The 21,077-nt window shown below is 45.0% G+C and overlaps 1 protein-coding gene and 1 long non-coding RNA gene across 6 annotated transcripts in view; one reads left to right on the top strand and one right to left on the bottom strand.

Annotated features, from left to right (window-relative positions):
* aftpha (aftiphilin a) overlaps positions 1–18,246 on the bottom strand; it is a 23,721-nt gene extending 5,475 nt beyond the window's left edge. The window contains exons 1-9 of one of the 5 annotated variants that reach the window (XM_033624156.2): positions 18,078–18,246; positions 13,314–15,039; positions 9,564–9,736; positions 8,173–8,302; positions 7,764–7,820; positions 6,847–6,969; positions 4,327–4,390; positions 2,448–2,531; positions 82–205 (exon numbers count right to left, since the gene is read on the bottom strand). In XM_033624156.2, the coding sequence (XP_033480047.2) occupies positions 82–205; positions 2,448–2,531; positions 4,327–4,390; positions 6,847–6,969; positions 7,764–7,820; positions 8,173–8,302; positions 9,564–9,736; positions 13,314–15,005 (2,447 nt within the window). In that variant the 5' untranslated portion in view covers positions 15,006–15,039; positions 18,078–18,246. Of the gene's footprint in view, positions 1–81; positions 206–2,447; positions 2,532–4,326; positions 4,391–6,846; positions 6,970–7,763; positions 7,821–8,172; positions 8,303–9,563; positions 9,737–13,313; positions 15,040–17,946; positions 18,050–18,077 lie in introns of those variants that run through there. The other 4 variants (XM_033624157.2, XM_078166513.1, XM_033624158.2 and 1 more) reach the window with 4 other exon arrangements.
* On the top strand, positions 8,232–21,077 carry LOC117255353 (uncharacterized). The gene is made up of 3 exons (XR_004501552.2): positions 8,232–8,341; positions 15,646–15,678; positions 20,534–21,077. It is a non-coding gene; the product is annotated as an uncharacterized LOC117255353 (long non-coding RNA).

Raw genomic sequence — 21,077 nt, 5'->3', positions numbered from 1 at the left:
TTTTCTCCTGCTTCAACAGAACATGACATGAACCCTCGTGACACTGCTCTGCTGCACTCTCTCTGCTCTTTGACCTCTGACCTGGTGGAGGTGCTGGTCTTCTCCATGGTGGACATCAGGCGGGCGAAGGCATCTGCCACCCGACTACCGGAGCTGCCGGGGTCCAGCTTGGCCGTCGTCAGCTCGTAAAGCTCCGGGTCGACTCCTAAAAAAATTGAGAAACAAAAAGAGAAGTGACAAAGGAAGAAGGAAAACAGAAACGTGTCCAGGTTGAGTTTGTGTCACAGCAGCTGTCAGTCAGATTCACACCGGGCAGCGTCACAGACACGCTCACCTTCAACTACAACACAATAACAGTAACCGTCATTTACCATCACTGATATATGGCCACTGGTCTCATCCTCTGCTTGTACAGTAACAATCTCTCGATTTCCCAATTGATGGACATTTACAGCTGCTGTTCTTCTGCTCTGAGTTAGCTGCTAACGGCTGCTAGCTACTTACCAAATCTCCTGCAGTGGGTCACATGCATAACACGTCATCAAAACTTCACATTCATCCTGTTCATGGACCCATCCCGTCCCGTTAATACAGACATCATTTCAGTGCTGTTGCTACCTCGAATGCTTCATTAAAGGCGAGACAACTCCCGCGTCGTCATCACCGCGAACGTTAACTTGTAATGTTACTCAATGCATGAGTTGATGACGTGAATCCATCAGCATACCTTAAATTTCACTGTGACAACTTTGACCATCACTTTAGTTTTTATATGACACACACTTTTAGTAATGACTTTAAAAATATATTTTAATTTGGAGCGGATTATGTGAAGGTCATATATTCTAATCCTCACTTCCTGTGGGCTACAGCAACACTAAACCCCTGAGCTTGCCTGAGAAGGACTAAATGCACAAAGCTGCTATTTTTAAATATCCCATGGAGAGAGATTCTCACTGCAGCCTGTTCTATTTTGTTGTGAAAATGTGGGCGTGCAGCCTCGTTCTGTGGACGATAAACCAGGTGCAGACTTCCATCTGTGTCACCGCTGATGAGGAAATACAGCGAGAGTCATTTAAGAGGACTGTCTGAACAGACCGAGGGTCTAGGTACCATGTCTGAAGGGTCACTGCTGGTTCCACAGGTGCTGGACTGAAAGGGTTTGGTGGGAACAGTGATTTATACAGAACAGTGAGGCGGCGTAACTGCATAAATTCCCACCTTGAACAGGCGGCATAAAAAGGGGCTGGTGAAGGATAGCTTTGACGTCAGCAGATGAATCAGTTTTCTTTTCTAAAACGTGGCAGGCCTGCTGTTTGCCCCAAAAGAAAAAACCTGTTGCAGTGAACTAACTGTCCAGCCTCAGAGAGCACGTTGAGGTACGTAAACATTTGTTTAACTTCACAGAAACTTTTTGAAGTGTCCATGCTTGTAAGAGTTGCATGTTTTGTTTGGTCAAATTATTTTCTATGGATTTTTATGGATTTGCTCAAGTTGTTGTATTGGAACTTGAACATGTGAGAAAGACTTAAAGGAGCTATATGTAAGAAATCTAAAGCAAATAGTCGTAAAATCCTCCTAATATGTCACAGAGACTAAGGAATAATGTTCATATAACATACTGATCTCACCGACAACAATAGTACAGCCAGAATATTCGCATTTAAAAAACATTTTTACAGTCTGCAAATCATGTTTATGTTTTGAATTTGTGTTTTGGCCTGTTGCGCCATCCACCACCGTCTACCAGTCACGCAGTCAGTAGAGTCTCAGCATCAGTTACAGTTACGACTGAGCTACAGCAGCACGGCAAGCAGCGTTAGCAGTGTCCTGGTACATAGCATTAGCAGCCGGCTCCTCCTCTGCTGTATCCCGGCAGCAGTGTTAGCAGCAGAGAAGCCGGACATGCTTGAACGGTCCACTGGAAAACCGAAGATCAAGGACGCGGCGACGCGGCCCTGCCACGGCAGCCGCCCGTGGGCAAACAAATCAGTCTCCAGCGTGCCGCTGTCCAGCAACCTCGAGTCTGTAGGGGAGGGGGGGCGGACACGACTCGCGGCAGTATTTTGAATTTGAGTGCAGTAACCGTTTTGGCCACATTCTTACATACGGCGCCTTTAAGTCTTTTCATGTTTTATTTTGTCATACGAACACAACATTATTGGCGTGGATGGGAACCAAACCCCCAGTGTTAAAGGGCCCATGGGGCTCAATTACTAAAGACTGCTGTACTGATGAGCTCCAACGTTACAGGTTCTGATTCCAAAGTCAAACTTGTGATCTGATCCAAAGCCCAGCCTGTACACGTGCTCACTATCATCACATCTGTCCTGTATTCTCCCACAGAGGAGCGTTACGAACGAGAAGCAGAGATGGGAGGTTAATATAAAGAGGAGGAGCAGCAGAGGAGGAAGAGGAGGAGGAGGAGGCAGTGAGCAGCTGCTGACCTGGGATGGAGGGTGAGCTGGTGGAGCCTGAATCCTCCACAGGACCAAAGAAATCCAGGTTTAACAGAGACGAGCCTCCGCTCGCTGCAGAGCCGGGGGGGGGGGGGGGGGCAGCCGAGGTTAACAAACACACAGAGAGAGAGAGAGAGAGAGAGAGAAGAAACCAGAGACATGCAGCAGTGTCAGTGATCAGAGAGTCCGCTAAATGTTAGACAGGTTTGATGACACATGTCTTCATGCAGAGCAGCCATGTTGTTTCACTCACAAGGTTAAAGGAAAGATCCACCATCACCTCGGCTCACTGTGGCGACTCACTCAACATGTCTCAAGTTTGACTGATTCATTAGTGTAGTGACTTGGTGAGACATTTCCTGATTCAAATGTCCAGGGTGTCAGATTTAGGGGGATTTGGTGGCACCTAGTGGTGAGGACTGCACAATACAACCAGCTGAAACTCCTCCTGGTTAGAATTCCTTTAGTGTTTATTGTTCAGGAGGTTTTTACTGGGAGCTGCATTATCCACAGAGGTAGAGCAGCTGATTTAGGGTGTTTTCACACTTGGTCCTTTTCAGCCCTCTAAGCGGACTCAGAGCAGTGACTCAGCATTTTGGGCATATATGAACACTCCAAGAGAACTCAGACCCCTCTGAAGCGACTCAAACTCAGACTACCTCGGCAAGGGGTCTGACGGTTCGCCTCAAGTCTGCAGTGCTGTTCACTTAACCTGTGTCTTGTGAACACAAAGGTTTGCTTTGCTGGTTGCCATGGTATTCAGCCCTCTACATCACACGCTGTTGACCTGGGACGCTTGCAAGGACGCAGGACGAGGAGTAGTTTGGTCCACAGAAGATACTGCACGTCTCCAGATGTGGAACGCAGAATATATCAGACAGCAACAGTCTACAGCACAGAGACACTGAGGTTCTCCTACAATTTAAAGTTCATCTGAAAGCGAGGGGCGTCATAACCACACTGCAGGGACATGTCAAAGTAAAAGCAAAACTATGTCAATGTATATACATAGGCTATAGTGTGAACAGGAAGAGAACCGAGGCCCCATCAGAGCTGAAGTGGACCAGAAAGAGAACTGAGTCCTCTTTAAAATGAGCTGACAATGTGAACATAAAAAGAGCTGAGTCCCTTTTCTGTCGGCCCACTTGTTGGTGCACTTTAAGAGTTCGGTTTGTTTAAAGAGGACTAAATGTGAAAACACCCTTAAACCGGTAAAAACACTGAATAAAGCAGTTTAACATCACACATCAGTGTTTCTCCTACACTGATTGGCACGTAGGAGACAGGACGTTAGCTTAGCGCCTGCTATTGTCTGCTCACCTTATTTGTGTTTCAGATGTTCAGGAGGTTTTTACAGAGAGCTGAATTATCTGCAGAGGTCCATGTGTGTTTTCTGGCATGTTGGTATGGATATAGATTATCTGAGGCAGTGCTAGAACACTTGTGTGTGCGCAGATCGTTTTCATCTTAAGACAGTTTTAAAATCAAAATGTTTTAGTCTCATCACGTGACCCTTTGTGAGGGTCTGAACTGCTGCTGTGATTGGCTCGTTGTTTCACCGCCAGTGTTGCGATGCTCAGTGTGGATTTTTCCTTTAATGAAGAAAGTTTTCTCTGCATCCACAAAACCGTTAATGGTGTGACATTTCCATGCTCAGTCAGGATGTGAAAATACCACCAGCCACATGCTGCTGTCATGTTTGTCTCTCCTCCTGACGTCTGATTGGCTGGGAGCGGCTGCTGAATTTTGGACTGAAGAGTCTACAAACATGTGACGTTCAGAAACACTAGAAGGGTTAGAAAAGTGTGAGGAAGACAAGACGAGAGCAGCCAGGAAGGGTTCAGGGAGGCGCTGACAGGTCACCTACCGTCCAGAGGGTTGGTAAGGCCACTGCTGCTCCAGTCGAACTGGATGGGTGGGAGCGCCTCCTGCTGGAGGAGCCAGAGAGGAGGTCAATATGTGCCAGCCAGTTTATACACACACATTTACTACTAACAAGTACAGTGTGTATCTACAGTCTGATATATCTTCTTCGTCTGTGCAGTAAAGCTTCACTGTTGTTCAAAACAAATCACTGTGTCACTGTTCCTTCACCACCATGAACACACACACTGTGATTTATCCAGACTCAATCCAACACACACACCGTCCTGCTGCCACAAACACTCACTAGAGAGCCAAATGTGGATTAATCCACCGCTGAAAATAGTCCCCAACAAGTGCAATACTTTGTCCTGTGTTTAAAAAAACTAAACTGAGCAGCTGTTTTAAGAAGTTACTGTTGAAACTATTAATTTGTGTGTTTACAGATTTATATTTTCAGTAGGAACCAATGTGCTCACAGATGAGACATCTCAACCCCACTTCTTTTGATGGATTTTTTTTAAATAAATAAATAAATGAAGAACAGAGCAAAGGGTCAATCATTTTCCATAAATATTTCTAAAAATTTTCCAAAGAAAGTTAAATTTTGTGAAACCTGCATTTTGAAATTTTGCACAATTTCAATATAAAAATCATTTTTTTTACCATTTATTTTACTTACTTGGGGGGAAAATACAAAAAAAACATCAATACAAGGTCTTATGGCATGTTGTGGTTAAGTGTATGCCCACTTAACTGAACTGTAACCACGTTACCTGTTACCTTTTTTTGCTAGGTAACTCATCATATGGCACATTTCAAATTGTATGTATTTGACAACTGAATAGATTTATTTGGCAAATGAAAGGGTTATGTCTGCTGCTAATATGTTAACAGGTTTGTTTCTATCTGCAAATTTAAGCCTGAGCGAATAAACCCTATATTTCCATTTTATTCTGTGTATGCGGATCGAGAAGCAGGTGGAATGAAAATACATTCTTCCTATTATTGCAGCCTATTGCTGCACAAAGCTTGGGCATTTTTTATTTATTACTAGTGGTAAATAACTGTTTGTAAGCTAACTGTGATTTTACCGCCTGTTTATCAAGATCACAAGATCTCGCGAGAACTTGTTTTCTGAGACGGACAGGGCTCAAACAAAGTTAACTTTCTCTTGATCTGTGCAGATGAAAAATGCAGCTTTAGTGTCAGGATGTTGGGAAGATGTGTGGCTTGTGGAAAATGAACCCAATATTTACTTTAGTGACTACAGGGCGAAAGAATTGACCATATAAACTGTGATCACGTACATTCCTCATTGACGACAATACATTCAGAGCTGCCGCAAGTCTCCTACAGGGGCGTGGCGCTGACGTCACTGAATCAGGAAGTGAGCTGAGTGGGGTATCTCGCTTTATCCAATATCTCTGATTATGGCCAAAATGATAATCAAGATCAAGAGGGTTCCTGGTTTGAACCCAGGGTGGGGGAGCCCTTCTGTGTGGCGTTTGCGTGTTCTCCCTGTGTCAGCGTGGGTTTCCTCCAGGTGCTCCAGCTTCCTCCCACAGTCCAAAGACATGCAGGTTAATTGGTGACTCTAAATTGTCCGTAGGTGTGAATGTGAGAGTGACTCACATTGGTCATGTCAGTCCGTCTTTGAGAGCTGGATGGATAAGTATCCACAGCTGTACTTTATTTATTTTTTTATTTTTTGGTTACCGTGGTCACTGTACTGTGACACACTGCACAGCAGCGCTGTTAAAGATGTCTGAGTTGACGGTGGAAAAGAACGTGGATTCAATAAGGTAACATCAGCAATGTTATCCTTGTTGGCCTTCATGCATTCATCGTACTGGTTTAAATAGTTAGTTGTGCTGCTTTGCGGTGCAGACACAAGCCCAATGCACTCCTTGCAAAGAATTTGATCTCCCTTAATTTCTCCTTAAAACAATTTGGGAGGAACCCTGCTGCCAAGGCACTGACAGAGCTTCATAGTGTAAATGGTTTGTAAGGCCGGGGATGACTTAACCTCCTTCTTCAGTAGCTTCCACTTTAGTGGGAAATTATTAAAAAAAACTACACATGTAATGAAAGTGAGTGGTAGACTGATCGAATGTGGAAAAACTGAGACACACTGTTGAGTTTGCAGATATTTTTCTGAGGATATCGCAGGCTGTTCATCTGTTTTGTAAATGGATGAACACTTTCAGAGTGGACTTCCTTACAGGAAAAAAGGGGGAAAATTGAAAGTTATTATGCAGTGGTTTTATTGGTGCGGCCCACTTGAGATCAAACTGGGCCCTGAACTAAAATGAGTTGACACCACTGGTTAAGGCAGCTCTTGATTAAATGAGTAGCTGAGTTTTCTATGGGCGGAGCACACATTTTAAACGCCAATATCGCAGCTGATCATTTTCGTTCAATTGTAGAAGCCAAACTTGTGATATTCGATTAATTGTGCAGCCCTAACTTTCAGTGTGTTTCAGTGTTTTGGTGTCCTCCTGCAGACGCTCTGAGGTCCCACCTGGACTGTGTCTGAAGGACAGGAGCTTTTCTCTGGAGCCACTGGAGGCGCCTGGGCTATCGAAGCGATCATCTCTGCTGCAGAGACGGGCTTCACAGGCTCTTTGGTTGGTTCCAGCATCCCCTACAGACGACACACACGCACAACAACATGTTTCAAACACGTCAGGCCGAGTGCTTTCATTGGATGAAATGATAAAGAATATGTGGACCTTGGTTTTAATTAAAAACTGAAACAAGCAGAAACTAGATGCTGTATCTGCCATGATGTGGCGAGTTAACTTTACAGTGACCTCAGGGTCGTTTCAACACACAGTGAGAAGCTTGTTTATCAGATCAAAATGCTTTTATACGTGTGTATAAGTTTGTATTTGTGCAGTTTCCTTGTGAAAAGCCGGATCCAGAGGTTTGTGTCTGGTCTGCTGTACAGCTTGTTTTTTTTATTTCATTTATTTATTATCCTGCCTTCAGGAAGCTGCTGTCAGATTCTTCCTCTGGTCCAAACAGCTGCAGGTCGGTTACAGAAATCTCACAGCTGTTTCATGTCTCATGTGAATGTGGTGCTTAAAAAAATGTGTTTGTGTTTTCAGACTGAGTCGTCTGATTTAGGCAGAACTGCAAACTTTCCTTAAAACAACCTCAGACTGCTGCTTCTGTTCAGCAAAAACCAAAAAGATACAGAGCTTATAATGACGTTGAATTAAAAAAGGTATAGATGATAATGCATTGATCATCTGAGAACAGTAAATAACGTGACTATTTCCAGTCAAGGCGAGTGACACTGACGACATTAATGATGCTTCAGTGTTGCTGAGAAGCCTCACTGTTTGTGGATACATGATTAACAGTAAACATATGAACATGTGAAGTGCTGAATGAAGGTTCATCCTGACTTGGTGAAGCGGGCAGACGACTCACCAGGCTGGCGGCGTACATGGGCACGATGACCGGCTGCTTCTTCTGTCCCGTGAACAGCTGCACACATTAAAGCAGCAGGTTAGAAACATCACACACAATCCTGCTGCAAAGGTCATGTAAAAAAAAAAACCCATGAGAGAAAGTTTGATGTTGCAGTCTGTGATGGCTGCCAGCAGAGGTTAATAAAGGTCACAAATTACTTGAAGCGTCATTAAATCATTTCTAAAAATACACTTTGTGCAGATCAGGAGGTTATCTGTGCAGAATAACTGTGCTCAAGCTCCGGCCTATTTAATACCAACGACTTGTGACGATCTTCAAGTGCACGCTCTGATGTTTTTACTTTTCTTTCCTTCCCATCTGTGACAATAATTATCCAGCTGGATCGGTGAGCTGTCGGGGGACTTACAATGTTCCGGGTGTCGATGCCCAGGCAGCAGAGTAGTGCTTTGTTGCAGTAGGAGCCCCCCCACTGGTATCTGAGGCCGAACGCCTCGTTGATGTCCTGAAGCTGTGTCCACACGCCGCCATGCACAGACCTGCACCGCCCAATGAGACGCAGCAGAGTCAAAGACAAGGTACTGACAGGTTTAAAGGATGAAGAGATAAACATTAATACAGTGGGTGACAAAAAGAGGAAGAGGACTATTAGTATAAACACAGAAAAGATTTAAAACATATTTTAAATCCTCTGCACTGTTTTTTAAAGCTGAATCATGTTAAGTGATACAGCCCAACATCATACATTTGACTTTAACAAACTCTTGGTAACTTTTATGACAATAACTTATTTATTTATTTGCTGAAACTCACTGTATTCTGAAAGTAAATGAGACAGTCTGATCAAAAAAATCACTGAATATATCACTCAGAGCGTTCACATGACATTACAGAAAATCAGTTTAATGCGTCAGTCTGACTAAACCAGACTTTTAAAATTAAATGTGTAAGAGAAGAAGAAGCCGGTAACAACATGGAGAAATCTACATCCAGAGCCGTGACTTTTTGGACGGACCAAATGTACAGAGCTGTAAAGTTGTCCACCATGGTAGCAGTTAGCTGCTAGCTAACCGTAGCTAACTTGTTTGTCCATTGTTTGGTCTGTGACGTAATAGGTCAACAGGAAAAAGGTCCAATACTAACAAGCTGAAAGGGGGCATATCTCCACCTATCGTAGAGGAGTCGCACATACTTGGCTCAATAAATGGATTCCCCTCCCGTGCTTGTATACTGGGACAAGGACAGTAGGCCAGTTAGATGTCCTCGTCCAGCTGGGACTGTAGCTCCACTTCACTGTGAAACATACTGAGCCTCACATTTAAAAAAATCTGTGTTTTTCTGACACTGCTTGTTGTGAAGGGGACGCAAAGTATGGTGGCTGACACAAAAACACTAACGTCCCTGTCTAGAGCCAGTGTTTGGTTTGTCCATTCTGGGCTACTGTAGAAACATGGCAATCTCCATAGACAAGGACCTGATTAGACACTAAAGAAAACACACTTATTATATTATATTCCACTTCTGCCAATATATCCCCCCCCCCCACATCCTACACTGGACCTTTAAGTTTTTATGTTTTAAGATGTTTCATGTTGTTTTTATGTGAAGAAACAGACCGTAGCTCTGCGCCTAAAAGGAATTTCCCCTCTGGGACGATAAAGTTTATCTGTCTATCTTTACGACACTGCCTCACAGACAACAACAAAGAGAACGGGGCACAGCGGACTAACTTGTGGGTTTGACACAGAAAAGATGCTGACATGTTTAAATTTGTGGCCCACTGAGGAGGGACACACTCACCTGTTGCATGGCGACTTCTCCTCCTCCTCCTCCCCTTCAGCTCCTGGCTGTGGTTTGTCCTCTGGAGGTCCCAGCAGGATCCTCAGGGACGCCACTTCGTCCTCCACAGAGAGGGCGGCGGTCTGAGGGAAGCTGCCCTGAAACAGCTTCTCCAGTCGGCTCGACAGCGACGCCTGCAGGGAGCACAGCAGCAGTTTAGGCAGATCACACAAAACACTTTCACAGTTTCTGAGGAAATGATTTGTTTAGAAAACCACAGTTTGCATTTGTGTTGATTTGTTTAGCAACTTATCAAAGAGCCTTTTCCACTCGCGGCTCTACTCAGGGATCGTCTGTAACAGGCTCATAAACAAACTGAGGCTGCAGCTGAAAAACTAATCCAGGAGTTTTCCTCCTGTCAGGCCTTAAACTCTCGGGAGTCTCCATTTTAAATTGCTGGCAATAACAGAAGCTGCACAGATTCCTGGGACGAGCATGTTAAAAGGTGTCTGATCTGTTCTGCTTAGATCTTTGGTTGATTCATTTTCACAGAGCAGCATCTTAAAGCAGAGAGCTGAATATTTCCTCTTTGAATGAGAGTTTGTGTTTTGTTTTAAGGCTGTGGATGGACTCAGAGATGTGAACTTACAAGCAGAGCAGTCCCATCTTTTGTCACAGACCTGAAACACATCATCTGGCCACGCCTCTCCGGTCTGATAAAAGTCTGAGAGGCGAAAGCTCCGACTTTTCACTGTGTGTTGGCAACAAAGATAAACGTGTGGATCCTTTAACTTGTGTTCATTCACTACATCTTTTTGTACATCCAGTACCTTCTCACCTTGTGTTGGTGTGAGGCAGCTCTGAGTGTGAGAGGTGTTCATGTTACAGAGGGTGTGAAGTATGCTGCATGGTTGGCTGCTGAGCTCTGTGCTCCAGCAACAACTCCATTTTACATCCACTCAGAACATGTCGACACACTGATAAATGATAAAACGTTTTCAGAGAGTTTTTGAAAAGTTAAACTTCAACAACAATTAAATCTAATGTTTTACTTTAATAAACGGCTCAGTAGCGCCACCATCAGGTCAGGTCAGGAGTGTTGCTGGGTGGATGTTTGCCATGATGAACACGCTGGTCGTCTTTTTAATGTTTAGTGTTTTATCAGCTTTGACATGTCAACAATGACACACTGAGGTTATTTATTTTAAAGCTGCACACAGTCAAATAATCCGGCTCTCCGCACCAGCTCATGACGACTCTGTGCAGCCTGGTAGTGTTGAGAAGATCAGTGTCACTCACCCACCACTAGCAGGAATGTGTAGAAGTGGCGAGTACGCTATGTTCCACAAGCTCACTTTGCTTTTTTTAGTCTTATAAATAAACAACTCTGAGCCTGTTTACACTTGGTGTTAACATGCATCTTGGGTCATCCAATCACAAGCCAACAGCACTAAATAAAAACAACCACCAAGACGCACTGTGACCCGATCACTCAAACCACTTGCTGAGGTGGTCTCTGATGCATTTAGCCACATATTTTTTGTAGTAGATAACAACGTAACAGGAAAATACATCATCAGTGCAGGATGTAGTGGTTGTTTTGGTGACAGTGCATGAAGGCCAAAAAGTTAAACTTCCTGGGTTTAAAATTACCCGCATCTTCTGCAGCGTGGAGCCCACAGAGCAGGCGCACCTGAGACTTTGCTGGCAGAGGCGGCTGTATTAGTTTAGCGCCACGCTAACTCACAGGGGGAGAAAATGATTAAATCGCGCAGCTGAACTCCTGAGTTATTTTGCATCACATGACCAACACAGTTGTTGCACCGTTGCTCCACTGTGTCAAATCGGCTTCAAAGTCAAGAGCACTTCCTGCAAGCCTGGTGGCAGCGCACTAACACTCTGTAACTTGCCCATCTTACAACCAATTGGATGAAGCGTTGCCTTTGTTTTGTCCAATGAGAGAAGACATGTTGAATTCTGTGTTATCCCTGGCTGTACTGACACAACCACTAATGTGATTGGCACACATGCTAGCAAGAGTGTGGGTATAAAAACTGCGCAAGTGACATAGGCAGTTACTAAATCTGTGGTCAGCTGGAGAGGCATGATAGACAGAAGCGCGAACAGGGATGTGTCTCCGCTGTCCATTTGTGTTTAGATCACAAAAGGCACATTAATACCAGGTGTAAACAGGCTCTCCTGATTCACGCCACGTTCTTCAGCTCTGGGAACAAACAATGAACGAGAGTCTGAACGAGATTCGCGCTGAACGAGAGTCTGGAGCAGCGGCGCTGGGATGTTTACCTGGCTCTTATGCAGAACTGTGCCTGCAGCACACCGTGGCAGAATCTTGGATTCACTTCCGCTTGCAGACAAACTTGTTCCTCTTTCAGAGTCGTTCTAAACGGATGATTCATTCACGGATCTAACGTCACTACAGCTGGGTGTGTTCACAGTAACAAAGACCACTCCTCACCACACCCTGCTGTGAGGTTGGCTGGCACCAAGGGAACAACAGAAAATGCCATCAACCCTTAAAAGCCAGCGCAGCTTTGTTTTCACTCTTTAATAAATCTCATGTGGAAGGAAATCTGTTTGGACGAGGGAGATGGCAGCTTAGTGCGGACGAAGAGAAGAGGATCCTGGTGCACTATTCTCTCCCAAACAGAGAGGAAAAGTTTCCATTTGTGTGAGAGTGACCTCAGACTCAAACTTGTGACCCAGTTTCTTGCTGGCTGTCACACTACTTATACTGGCCATTCACCAGTGCTGCATGATGGGACAGGAGCTCCCAGCGTGACTGATGCAGCTATGAATAAATCCTGCACCAGGCTGCAGACTGTGGGAGACTGTGTGTTAATGTGGTTCAATTCAAATACCTGAGCAGGTCGCATCCTGAGGGCAGAGCTTCTCTATGCTCAGAATAAACATCTGTGTGTGTGTGTGTGTGTGTGTGGCTGCATCATCCACACCTATCCACCTGCACAGACAGCGGACACACCACCATCTGAGGACACTCGCCACCTTCTGATTTGCTTTTCCTGTTTGCAAAGTTCAGTCTCTGCTCCACTTCACCACATCAGAAGGCCGAACATTAATGGCTCGGTTAATGTTTAATGCAAACAGTGCAGGTTGGTGCGAGGGCTGTGACTCAGCTGAATATGAAGAAACACCAGATTTAAATGAAGTCTTTTCAAAATAACTTCCTCTTTTGGTTTGTGGACCGCAGATACTTTCTGTTCTATGTGTGTTATTGTCAAATTTTAACGTACTTTAACTGTCAGTGACCAGTGTGATGTTTGCTGATAGGAAACAAGTTTCATTTGATCAAAACTACTAACTGCTACAGAAATAGTCCCTGTGAGAACATCTGGTGATGATCCAGAGGAACAGGGACGCTGTTTTTGCTCATAAATGTTTTAAATATAAATTTCAATGTTTGAACACAACAAACTAAATTTTAATTAACGTCCACTGCATCTGGGTGGTTGTTTTTAGAAACAGTAAAGAATCTGGACAAATGAAACCGAGACTACAGACACCACTGAGAGTAATCTGGATGAACTGATCTCTGCGTTTTGCTCGTACTGTGCCTCCTTGTTTTGCAATTTATTAACTCCACATTGCATAAAGGTTCTTCACCAGACTGGTTCTCTGCTGTTCAGCTCTACATAAATATAATCAACATGAGCTGGATCATAATGTGGATTCATGGCTGAGTATCTCGACAAAGTTTCCCAGTCTGACCAGTTTATTTCCCACAGTTCTTACCGACTGTCTGTCTGTCCTGCTGGTTTGCTCAATGACTGCAGGTGGTTCACTTTCATGCCACTCCTCCTCCTCCTCCTCCTCCTCCTCCTCCTCCTCCTTTTCCACCTCCTCTTGGCTCTCTGCGGGAGGAGCGACGCTCTGACCCGTGCTGAATGCCGCCCAGGACTCCCCCTCCTCCACCTGGTGCTGCTGCTCCCCAAAGGCGCTCCACCCTACGTCCGCCTCACTGTCTGCGCCTTCGGCAGCTGAGCTGAAATTCCCAAAACTGTCGCTGACGGGGAACTCTGCAAACTTGGATCCATCCTCCCCCTCGGTTCCGCTGCTGTGAAATTTGGGGGAGTTGAAGTCGCCAAAGTCGTCATCGTCCTTGGCGTCTACAGCTTCCTGTGCAGGAGCAGGGCTGTCCGACCTGCTCTGCTCCTGCTGGACATCCAGCTGGTCAAAGTCGGTAAAGCCCTGACAGCTGAAGGAGCCGGCATCTCCAAAGTCCCCAAAGTCCTCGTCCTCGTCGTCCTCTGCCAGCTGGCTGTGGTCAGCGGGCGTGGCGGTCTCCCCTTGGAGGGGCGGAGAGGGCACGGACCCCGTGGTGCTCATGTCACCGTACTCCTCTAGAGCATCTGTTGACAGCGGCCGGCCCAGTGACGTCTCCGTCTCCGTTTCTGTCTCAGTCTCATTACCGGAGCCCTTCCCGTCCAATTGTCCCGCCTCACCGTCTGCAGCTGCGTCCGGTGAGAGGTCGCTTTCACTGCAGCCCGTGGCGTCTTTGGAATCGTCCCTGTCGGCTACATCCACCCCGTTCAGAGTGAGGGGTCTGTTAGTGCAAACTGCCTCTGAGGCCAAGTGATCCTGTGCAAAGGCTACGTCCCTTTGTTGAGAGTCAGCATCCGTGCGAGAGCCCCGGTCCGTGTTGCACGAGCCGTCCGGGGCCTCAGCAGGGACAGATATGGAATCAGAGCTGGGTCCAGTTCTGTTTGTGTCCCTGACATCGTCCTCTGAAGTCGTTCCCTGCTCTATATTACAGTGCTCCTCGTGGGAGGCAGCCTCTGCCAGCCGGCTGCCCCCTGTGGGATTGTCCGAGTCCTCGTTTGCCGTCTGGCTGAGGTGTCCTTCAGCATTGGAAAAAGCAGCAAAGTCTGCAAAATCGTCCTCGGGGCTGCCGGCGGGGACGCTGCCCGTGTCCTCAGTGGACGTTCCTTTTATATGAGAGTGGACAGAATTCTGCGAGGAAGGGCTTCCCTGAACGTCAAAGGTTGCAAACCCGTTTGTTAGCACCTCTGTGCCTCCGCCGTTGCAATCGGGGGGCTCGCTGCCAGCTGTGTCGCTCACTGAAAAATCCAGAGAGCTGGAGAGGACCTTTTTCATTTCAGTTCTCTCCGAGGGACTGCTGCCCAGGTGGCTCGCTGGCACAATGCCATTAGCCTTGGACAGCTCGTTGTTGGGGGCGTGTGTGCCATTAGAGGAGCTGTGGCTGAATCCCATCACCCCTCTGGTGTTGAGGAGCTCAGGCGGCGAGGTGGCGGTCAGAGCCTGGGTCTGGTTAAAAGTGGTCGGGGTGTCGAATTCTGTGAAGCTGATGCTGTTTGGGACGCTAGCAAAGGTGCCGAAGTCTCCAAACTCGTTGTCCTCTTCCTCTGCACCGTCCTCCATCGGGGGCGGCGAGGAAGAGTACATACGGATCACATCGGGCTCCATGATTCTCTCAATCAACGAATCCTCCTGGCTACACCTGAGAGAGTGAGAAAAGACATCATCAGAGACAAGTCACCTTCCACAGTGGATACACTCATAAAAACACGTGTTTCAGCCCCATTCAAGCTTCATAAACACAAGCAGTAAATAAGCGCAGCTCTCCGTGGCGCTCCAGGGCCAATTAGCTTGATGTGTGGTTTAAGCCGAAGCACAAATTGAATTACTGAAGCACTAAAAGAGGACAGATTGGCGTCAAATTGACAGTAATAAAGTGGTAATGAGAAACCAGTGCTGTGATGTATAAAACGGAGACAGCGCTGTAAACGAACTACAAGGACTCACATCAGTGTGCATCTTCTCACCCGACAAGTTCTGCTTATAAACTCCTCAATTCATGCGATGTTTGTACTGACCTGACGAATAACCTCAGGGCAACATGAAGCACAGAAACACTGCCTGCTGATGGAGTCTATCAAAATTAACTCTGCCTTGTCAACACAAATCAATCTTGACTTTTTGCTGGTTTTACATCCACTAGTATTTCACCTCTTCACTGAATTCTCACTTGCATGTTTCTGACAAGCAAAAAATTCCTTATCTAAACCTGAAATATGAATTTTCTCTTCACTTTCTCTTTCTGCAGAGTTCCTGGATGTGCTCCAAAGGCTTAATCTCAGTGAGTATCATGACGTTGTGTGTAGACAACAACCCTCATGCAAGAAGTATTTGTCTTACAAGCACTCAAAAAAGAGTCTTTACAGATCAGTGACATGTACTGCAAAAAAACACAGAATGGTTTCTTAAAAGTTTTTTCAGATTTTACTTGAATTCTGTGACTTGCAATGCAATCACTGATGGAAAATTTCAATCTTGTGTTCGGCTGAACAACATCCTTGAAATAAATATTTAATCATCATCCATTTCTCATATGAAACTTTACTCTTTATACACGTTGAAGCGTATGCTTTCCTGTGGACAATATCTAATCATTAGGTCAACACCAAACAACTAATCATGTAAGTTGAGCACAAACGCAAAGCAGTCCAGCGGCTTTTCTGTGTCTCATAGCCACTGTAAAATGATTATGTTAAGGTTTTGGAAAATGCAACTGAAGCGGGATGAGATGTTACGGCAACTTTTGGACAATTTTATGGTTGAAATAGTTACTGGTTGTTTGAAATAATCAAGAGATTCTTTTTAAACTGATCACTAGTTGCAGCCCTACTTAGCTCATGCCAAGTTCCACAGTTCTTTTAAAAGCCTTCCTGAGAATTTAATTACAACCCTGTGTGAGACAAAACTTTCTGATCTCAAGATCTTTGATTACATGAGAAGCACAAACAGGAGTTTCTCACCGCTTTGACTTCTAACTGAAAAAGAAAGGTCTGTTTGCATTCTCAAACACCAGTCAGAGCAGTGGGTGGCGTCGGATACGTGTGTTTGCTTTGTTGGCCTTATCTCGCTGAAAACCTGGGAGCAGGTACGTTTACACCCAGGTAGCGCTGACTTGGACTACAGACATGCAGGTCCAGAAAGACGAGTTAACGACAAAGCAACATTACAGAGAAAAAAAACATAAATGTTCTTCCTCTTCCTACTTTGTTCCCAAGGAGACGAAGTCGTGATCTGTGCCTCCATCCCCATTAAAGCATTTAATTTGTCCATCTGCTGAACTCACTGAACCTCCAGCTTTACCAGCTGCAACATTTAAGTGCTGAACACATCAACGCATCAATAATCATAATCCCATAATTTGCAGATCTAAAATTGACCATTCTGCAATACTGCACTTAAAGTTTACTCCTTCAGTAACATTTTACACAATAATATCACTACTTCTGTTGATAAGTTAAAGATCAATATACTTCGGTCACCACTGGAGGCAAATCTTGGACTTTTTACTCCTCTATACTTTTTTGACGACTTACGTTATGAGTTACGCTACAGATTGAGATTATAAAATATAAGTGACACATAAATGATGATATAAAAGTGTCAACAGGACTGTATTCATCCCCAGGGAGGTGTTCACCAGCTACCCTGCAGGGTAATGTACTTTAAACTGCCTCCAATTTTACCAGCTGCAACATTAAAATGATAAACACATGAATGCATCAATAATTATAATTCAATAATGTAATATCTTAAATGGGCAATTCAGCATAATGAGTACTTTTACTTTAAGTATATTCTGGTGCTACTACTTCTGTACTTTCACTTACATATTGAATGCAGTACTTTTACTTGTAACTGAGTATTTCTACTCTGATGTACTTATTACACAACTGCTGTTCAGAGAAAGCAGCTGTTTTAAACGAACGCTTCAACACAAAGTTAATTTATCAGCACACACAATATGTCATGTATCCAGACGAGCTGTCACCTTTATGACACGTTAGCATCTTCTCACAGCTGTTTGTTTCATAATGAACTCGCTCAAGATCCGCTGGTTTTAGGAATGTCTCGAGTTAGCCAAGTTTCACACATTTTCCTCACTTGTCTGACGTTTTAGTGAAGCTAGGAGGCTAACGTTGCTAACATCGCTAAGCATCTCGCTTAGCAGGCTAACAGGCTGTGCTAGTGCTATCGTTAGCTCAGCAGAAACCTGTCAGCTCAGTAGAGTTGTGTAGACCTTTAAAACGACTAGATTAGGGTCAATCTGACGTGAAGCTACCGGCTAGCCTTAACTAGGAGGCATCTAATTAAACTACAAGGCCGAGACACTTCGCTGAGACGGGGTGTAACGGGAGCTAACTTAGCTTAGCTTCGTTAGCCTGTGTAGAAAAACCAAAAGCCAAGCTAGTTTATAACCGATGGTGGCGGTTAACGTCTCATTAGTTTGTCGCCACTTTGCCGATTTTATATTGTTAAACACAAACATACCAGGTGTGTAAAGTCTAGCAGAGCAACATCATCAGGTACAAGTAAGTGAGAAGGCAACTACCTGGGCTAACTGCGCAGCTAGCGAACGTCAACGACAACAACAAGCATCTTCCCTCATTAGCTTTAGCTTTAGCCGATCCTCATCATCCGGCTTGGTGTCTTAGTTACCAAAAAAGAAACAAGTGATCTAACCGTGAGATGTGGTCCGCTGATGTCCATGACTCATTGGAAGACGGCGTCCTCCATAGGCTGTCAGATTGAGCCAGCTGCAGAGTGCGGGACGGCTGAAAGTGAAGCAGAAACTGAAGGTTGAGTCAGCCGGCTGCTGCTGCTGCTGCTCCCCTGCCTCAATGTCACCCAGCATGCACCGCTGTGGCAGCTCGGCTCTCTGCTGCTTCTTCCAAAACTTTCCATGTTGAACAGGTACATCACTTTAGACTGCACAGTGGAGCAAAGACCAGTGCTGGAACGAAACCAAGTACATTTACTCAAGTACTATACTGAAGTACTGATTTGATGTACTTTTACTTTTACTTGAGTATTTCCATTTTGTTCACATTTACAGTTCTACTCCACCACTACACCTCACCTTTTACTGTACTTCATTTGTCTGAAGCTTTAGTAACTCTTCAGATTACAGTTTTTCATCCCCTTCCTGTCCTGTGAGAACTTTGTATCTCAAGATGTATGATCTTGGATGCTCCTACGGTTGTTTGAGTATGACCAGGTGCCCACTGGGAGGCTCCTCTAGTGGAGATCATAAGTGCTGTATCGTAGGCAACTGGACTTGCTTGTGTTTCTTGAAGACGTTTCGCCTCTCATCCAAGAAGCTTCTTCAGTTCTAAATGACTGGTACGAAGTTGCAGGTTATAAACCCTGTGTGGGTGTGAACCCTTGCAGAGTCGTCAGGGTCACGTGACCTCTTAAGGCCCTGACACACCAAGCCGACGGTCGGCCGTCGACCAAAGTCGGGCGTCAGTGAGCGTCTGTCGCCCTAGTTTTTGCAGTGTGTCCCGCCCCGTCAGCACTTTGGCATCGGCGGCTTTTCGGCCGATTGAGCATGTTGAATCGGCGGTGGAGCTTGTCAGTGAGAGAGATCACTCTGATTGGCTGTTCAGGTTTTATTTCCTTGCCCCTGTAGCGAGTGAATCTGCCTGCAGTGAAACCGGGGCTAACCGGTGCTTCCTCCTCAGGCTCCACTTCACTCAGCTGCCCCACAGACCCACTCCGGTTGGATCCAAACGGAGAGCCGGGGCTAGCTCAGAGACTAGCGGAGGCTAACTGGCTGTGCTTCCCTCTGGTCATGCTGCGGCTAATGCTCCGCTAGCCGCTCCCAGCTAGCTCCGGTTTGTTATTCAGGTTAAAGTGTGAAGAAGCAGCGGGTCTGTGGGGCAGCTGAGTGAAGTGGAGCCTGAGGAGGAAGCACCGGTTAGCCCCGGTTTCACTGCAGGCAGATTCACTTGCTACAGGGGCGAGGGAATAAAACCTCAACAGCCAATCAGAGTGATCTCTTTCACCGACTAGCTCCGCCGCCGATTCAACATGCTCAATCGGCCGAAAAGCCGCCGTCACTGAAGTGCCGATGGTGCGGGACACACCGCAAAAACTAGGCTGACAGACACTCACCGACGGCCCGACTTTGGTCGACGGCCGACCGTCAGCTTGGTGTGTCAGGGCCTTTAGAGGTGTTTCAGGCACGTCCCACTGGTAGGAGGCCCCGGGGCAGACCCAGAACACACTGCAGGGATTACATATCTCATCTGGTCTGGGAACACCTTGGGGTCCCCCAGGAGGAGCTGGAAAATGTTGCTGAGGAGAGGGACGTCTGGAGTGCTTTGCTCAGTGCTGCCCCTGCAGCACTTATCCAGGGGCCTGCTCCCCTGGATAAGTGCCTAAAAATAGATGGATAAAGTGCCTAAAAATAGATGGATAAAGTGCTCTTCTAGTGAGGAAAACGTGATAGTGTGCCCTCTATGGGGCCCGTCTAGGGCACAGAATGTCATGGAGTGTCATTCTAGTAGAGAAAACATAAAGTGTGTTTTTTACAAACTTGACATGTTCACAAGTCACTTAGGTCCACTCAGAATGGACTCACGACCCATTTTTGGACCACAACCCACCAGTTGGGAACCACAGCTCTAGGGTGCCCTTTAGGACTTCTAGTGGAGAGATGCAATAATAGGCTACAATAGGCTTGATATTACATCCTATAAAACAACAGCATATAAAGCCTGCCCCACATGCAGCTGTCACTCAGACAGCCGCTGATTTTAAATGTTTCAAATGTCTAAAGAATATTTGTAAGATATCATTTTTTAGATATCAGTACAGTGTCTGAATTTTTTTTGTAAAAATATTTTTAAAATAGCTGAATAAGTATCAGCAAAATATCCAAAGATTATCAATAAAATCTTTTTGAACTATAAAATATTTAAAAAAAAAAAAAAAAAAATTATTTTATTTTTTGTAAAATCTTAGTAAAATTTAGTAAAAAAAAATATTTTGTTATATAGATTATCTTGGTTTTGCATTTAGACTTTCCATAAGAAATTAAAAAATAGATATTACTTAGTAATCAAAACGATTAATGTTTCAAGTTGCTGTTTTGTTGTCAGCTGTTTTAAATTTTTCCATCCATGTATTTTCAGGGTTGCAGCCAGCAGGCCGAGCAAAGCACCCCAGACGTCCCTCTCCCCAGCAACACTTTCCAGCTCCTCCTGGAGGACCCCAAGGTGTTCCCAGACCAGATGAGATATATAATCCCTCCAGTGTGTTCTGGGTCTGCCCCGGGGCCTCCTACCAGTGGGACGTGCCCAGAACACCTCTAACAGGAGGATCCTGATAAAATCAAAGATCTTGCTTTCTACTTTATTTTACTGTTACTTTAGAGAAATGTGACAATTTTGAATGTCATTAATCACTTTATTTTGAAAAATATAGAAAATTACAGTAGTTTTCATTGGATGTTAAAGACACACAGGCACACACTGAATAGAAAAATAGTTCAAACAGAATCATGTATTTCTCATAAAGATAATTATGTGCATAGTCTTTTATATATGAACGGCAGCAGGACGTCACTGTGTGGTTTGAGGTAGTCGTCACATACAGATCACATGGGCCTTTGCTGTGTTTATTCATGATCACAAAATATGATTAAAAATATACATATATTAATAAAACAATCTTACC

The sequence above is a fragment of the Epinephelus lanceolatus genome, chromosome 3 (assembly GCF_041903045.1).
Source record: "Epinephelus lanceolatus isolate andai-2023 chromosome 3, ASM4190304v1, whole genome shotgun sequence".
Classification (NCBI taxonomy): domain Eukaryota; kingdom Metazoa; phylum Chordata; class Actinopteri; order Perciformes; family Serranidae; genus Epinephelus; species Epinephelus lanceolatus.
The sequence above is the reverse complement of the archived record's forward strand: the minus strand, read 5'-3'. Positions and strand labels throughout refer to the sequence as shown.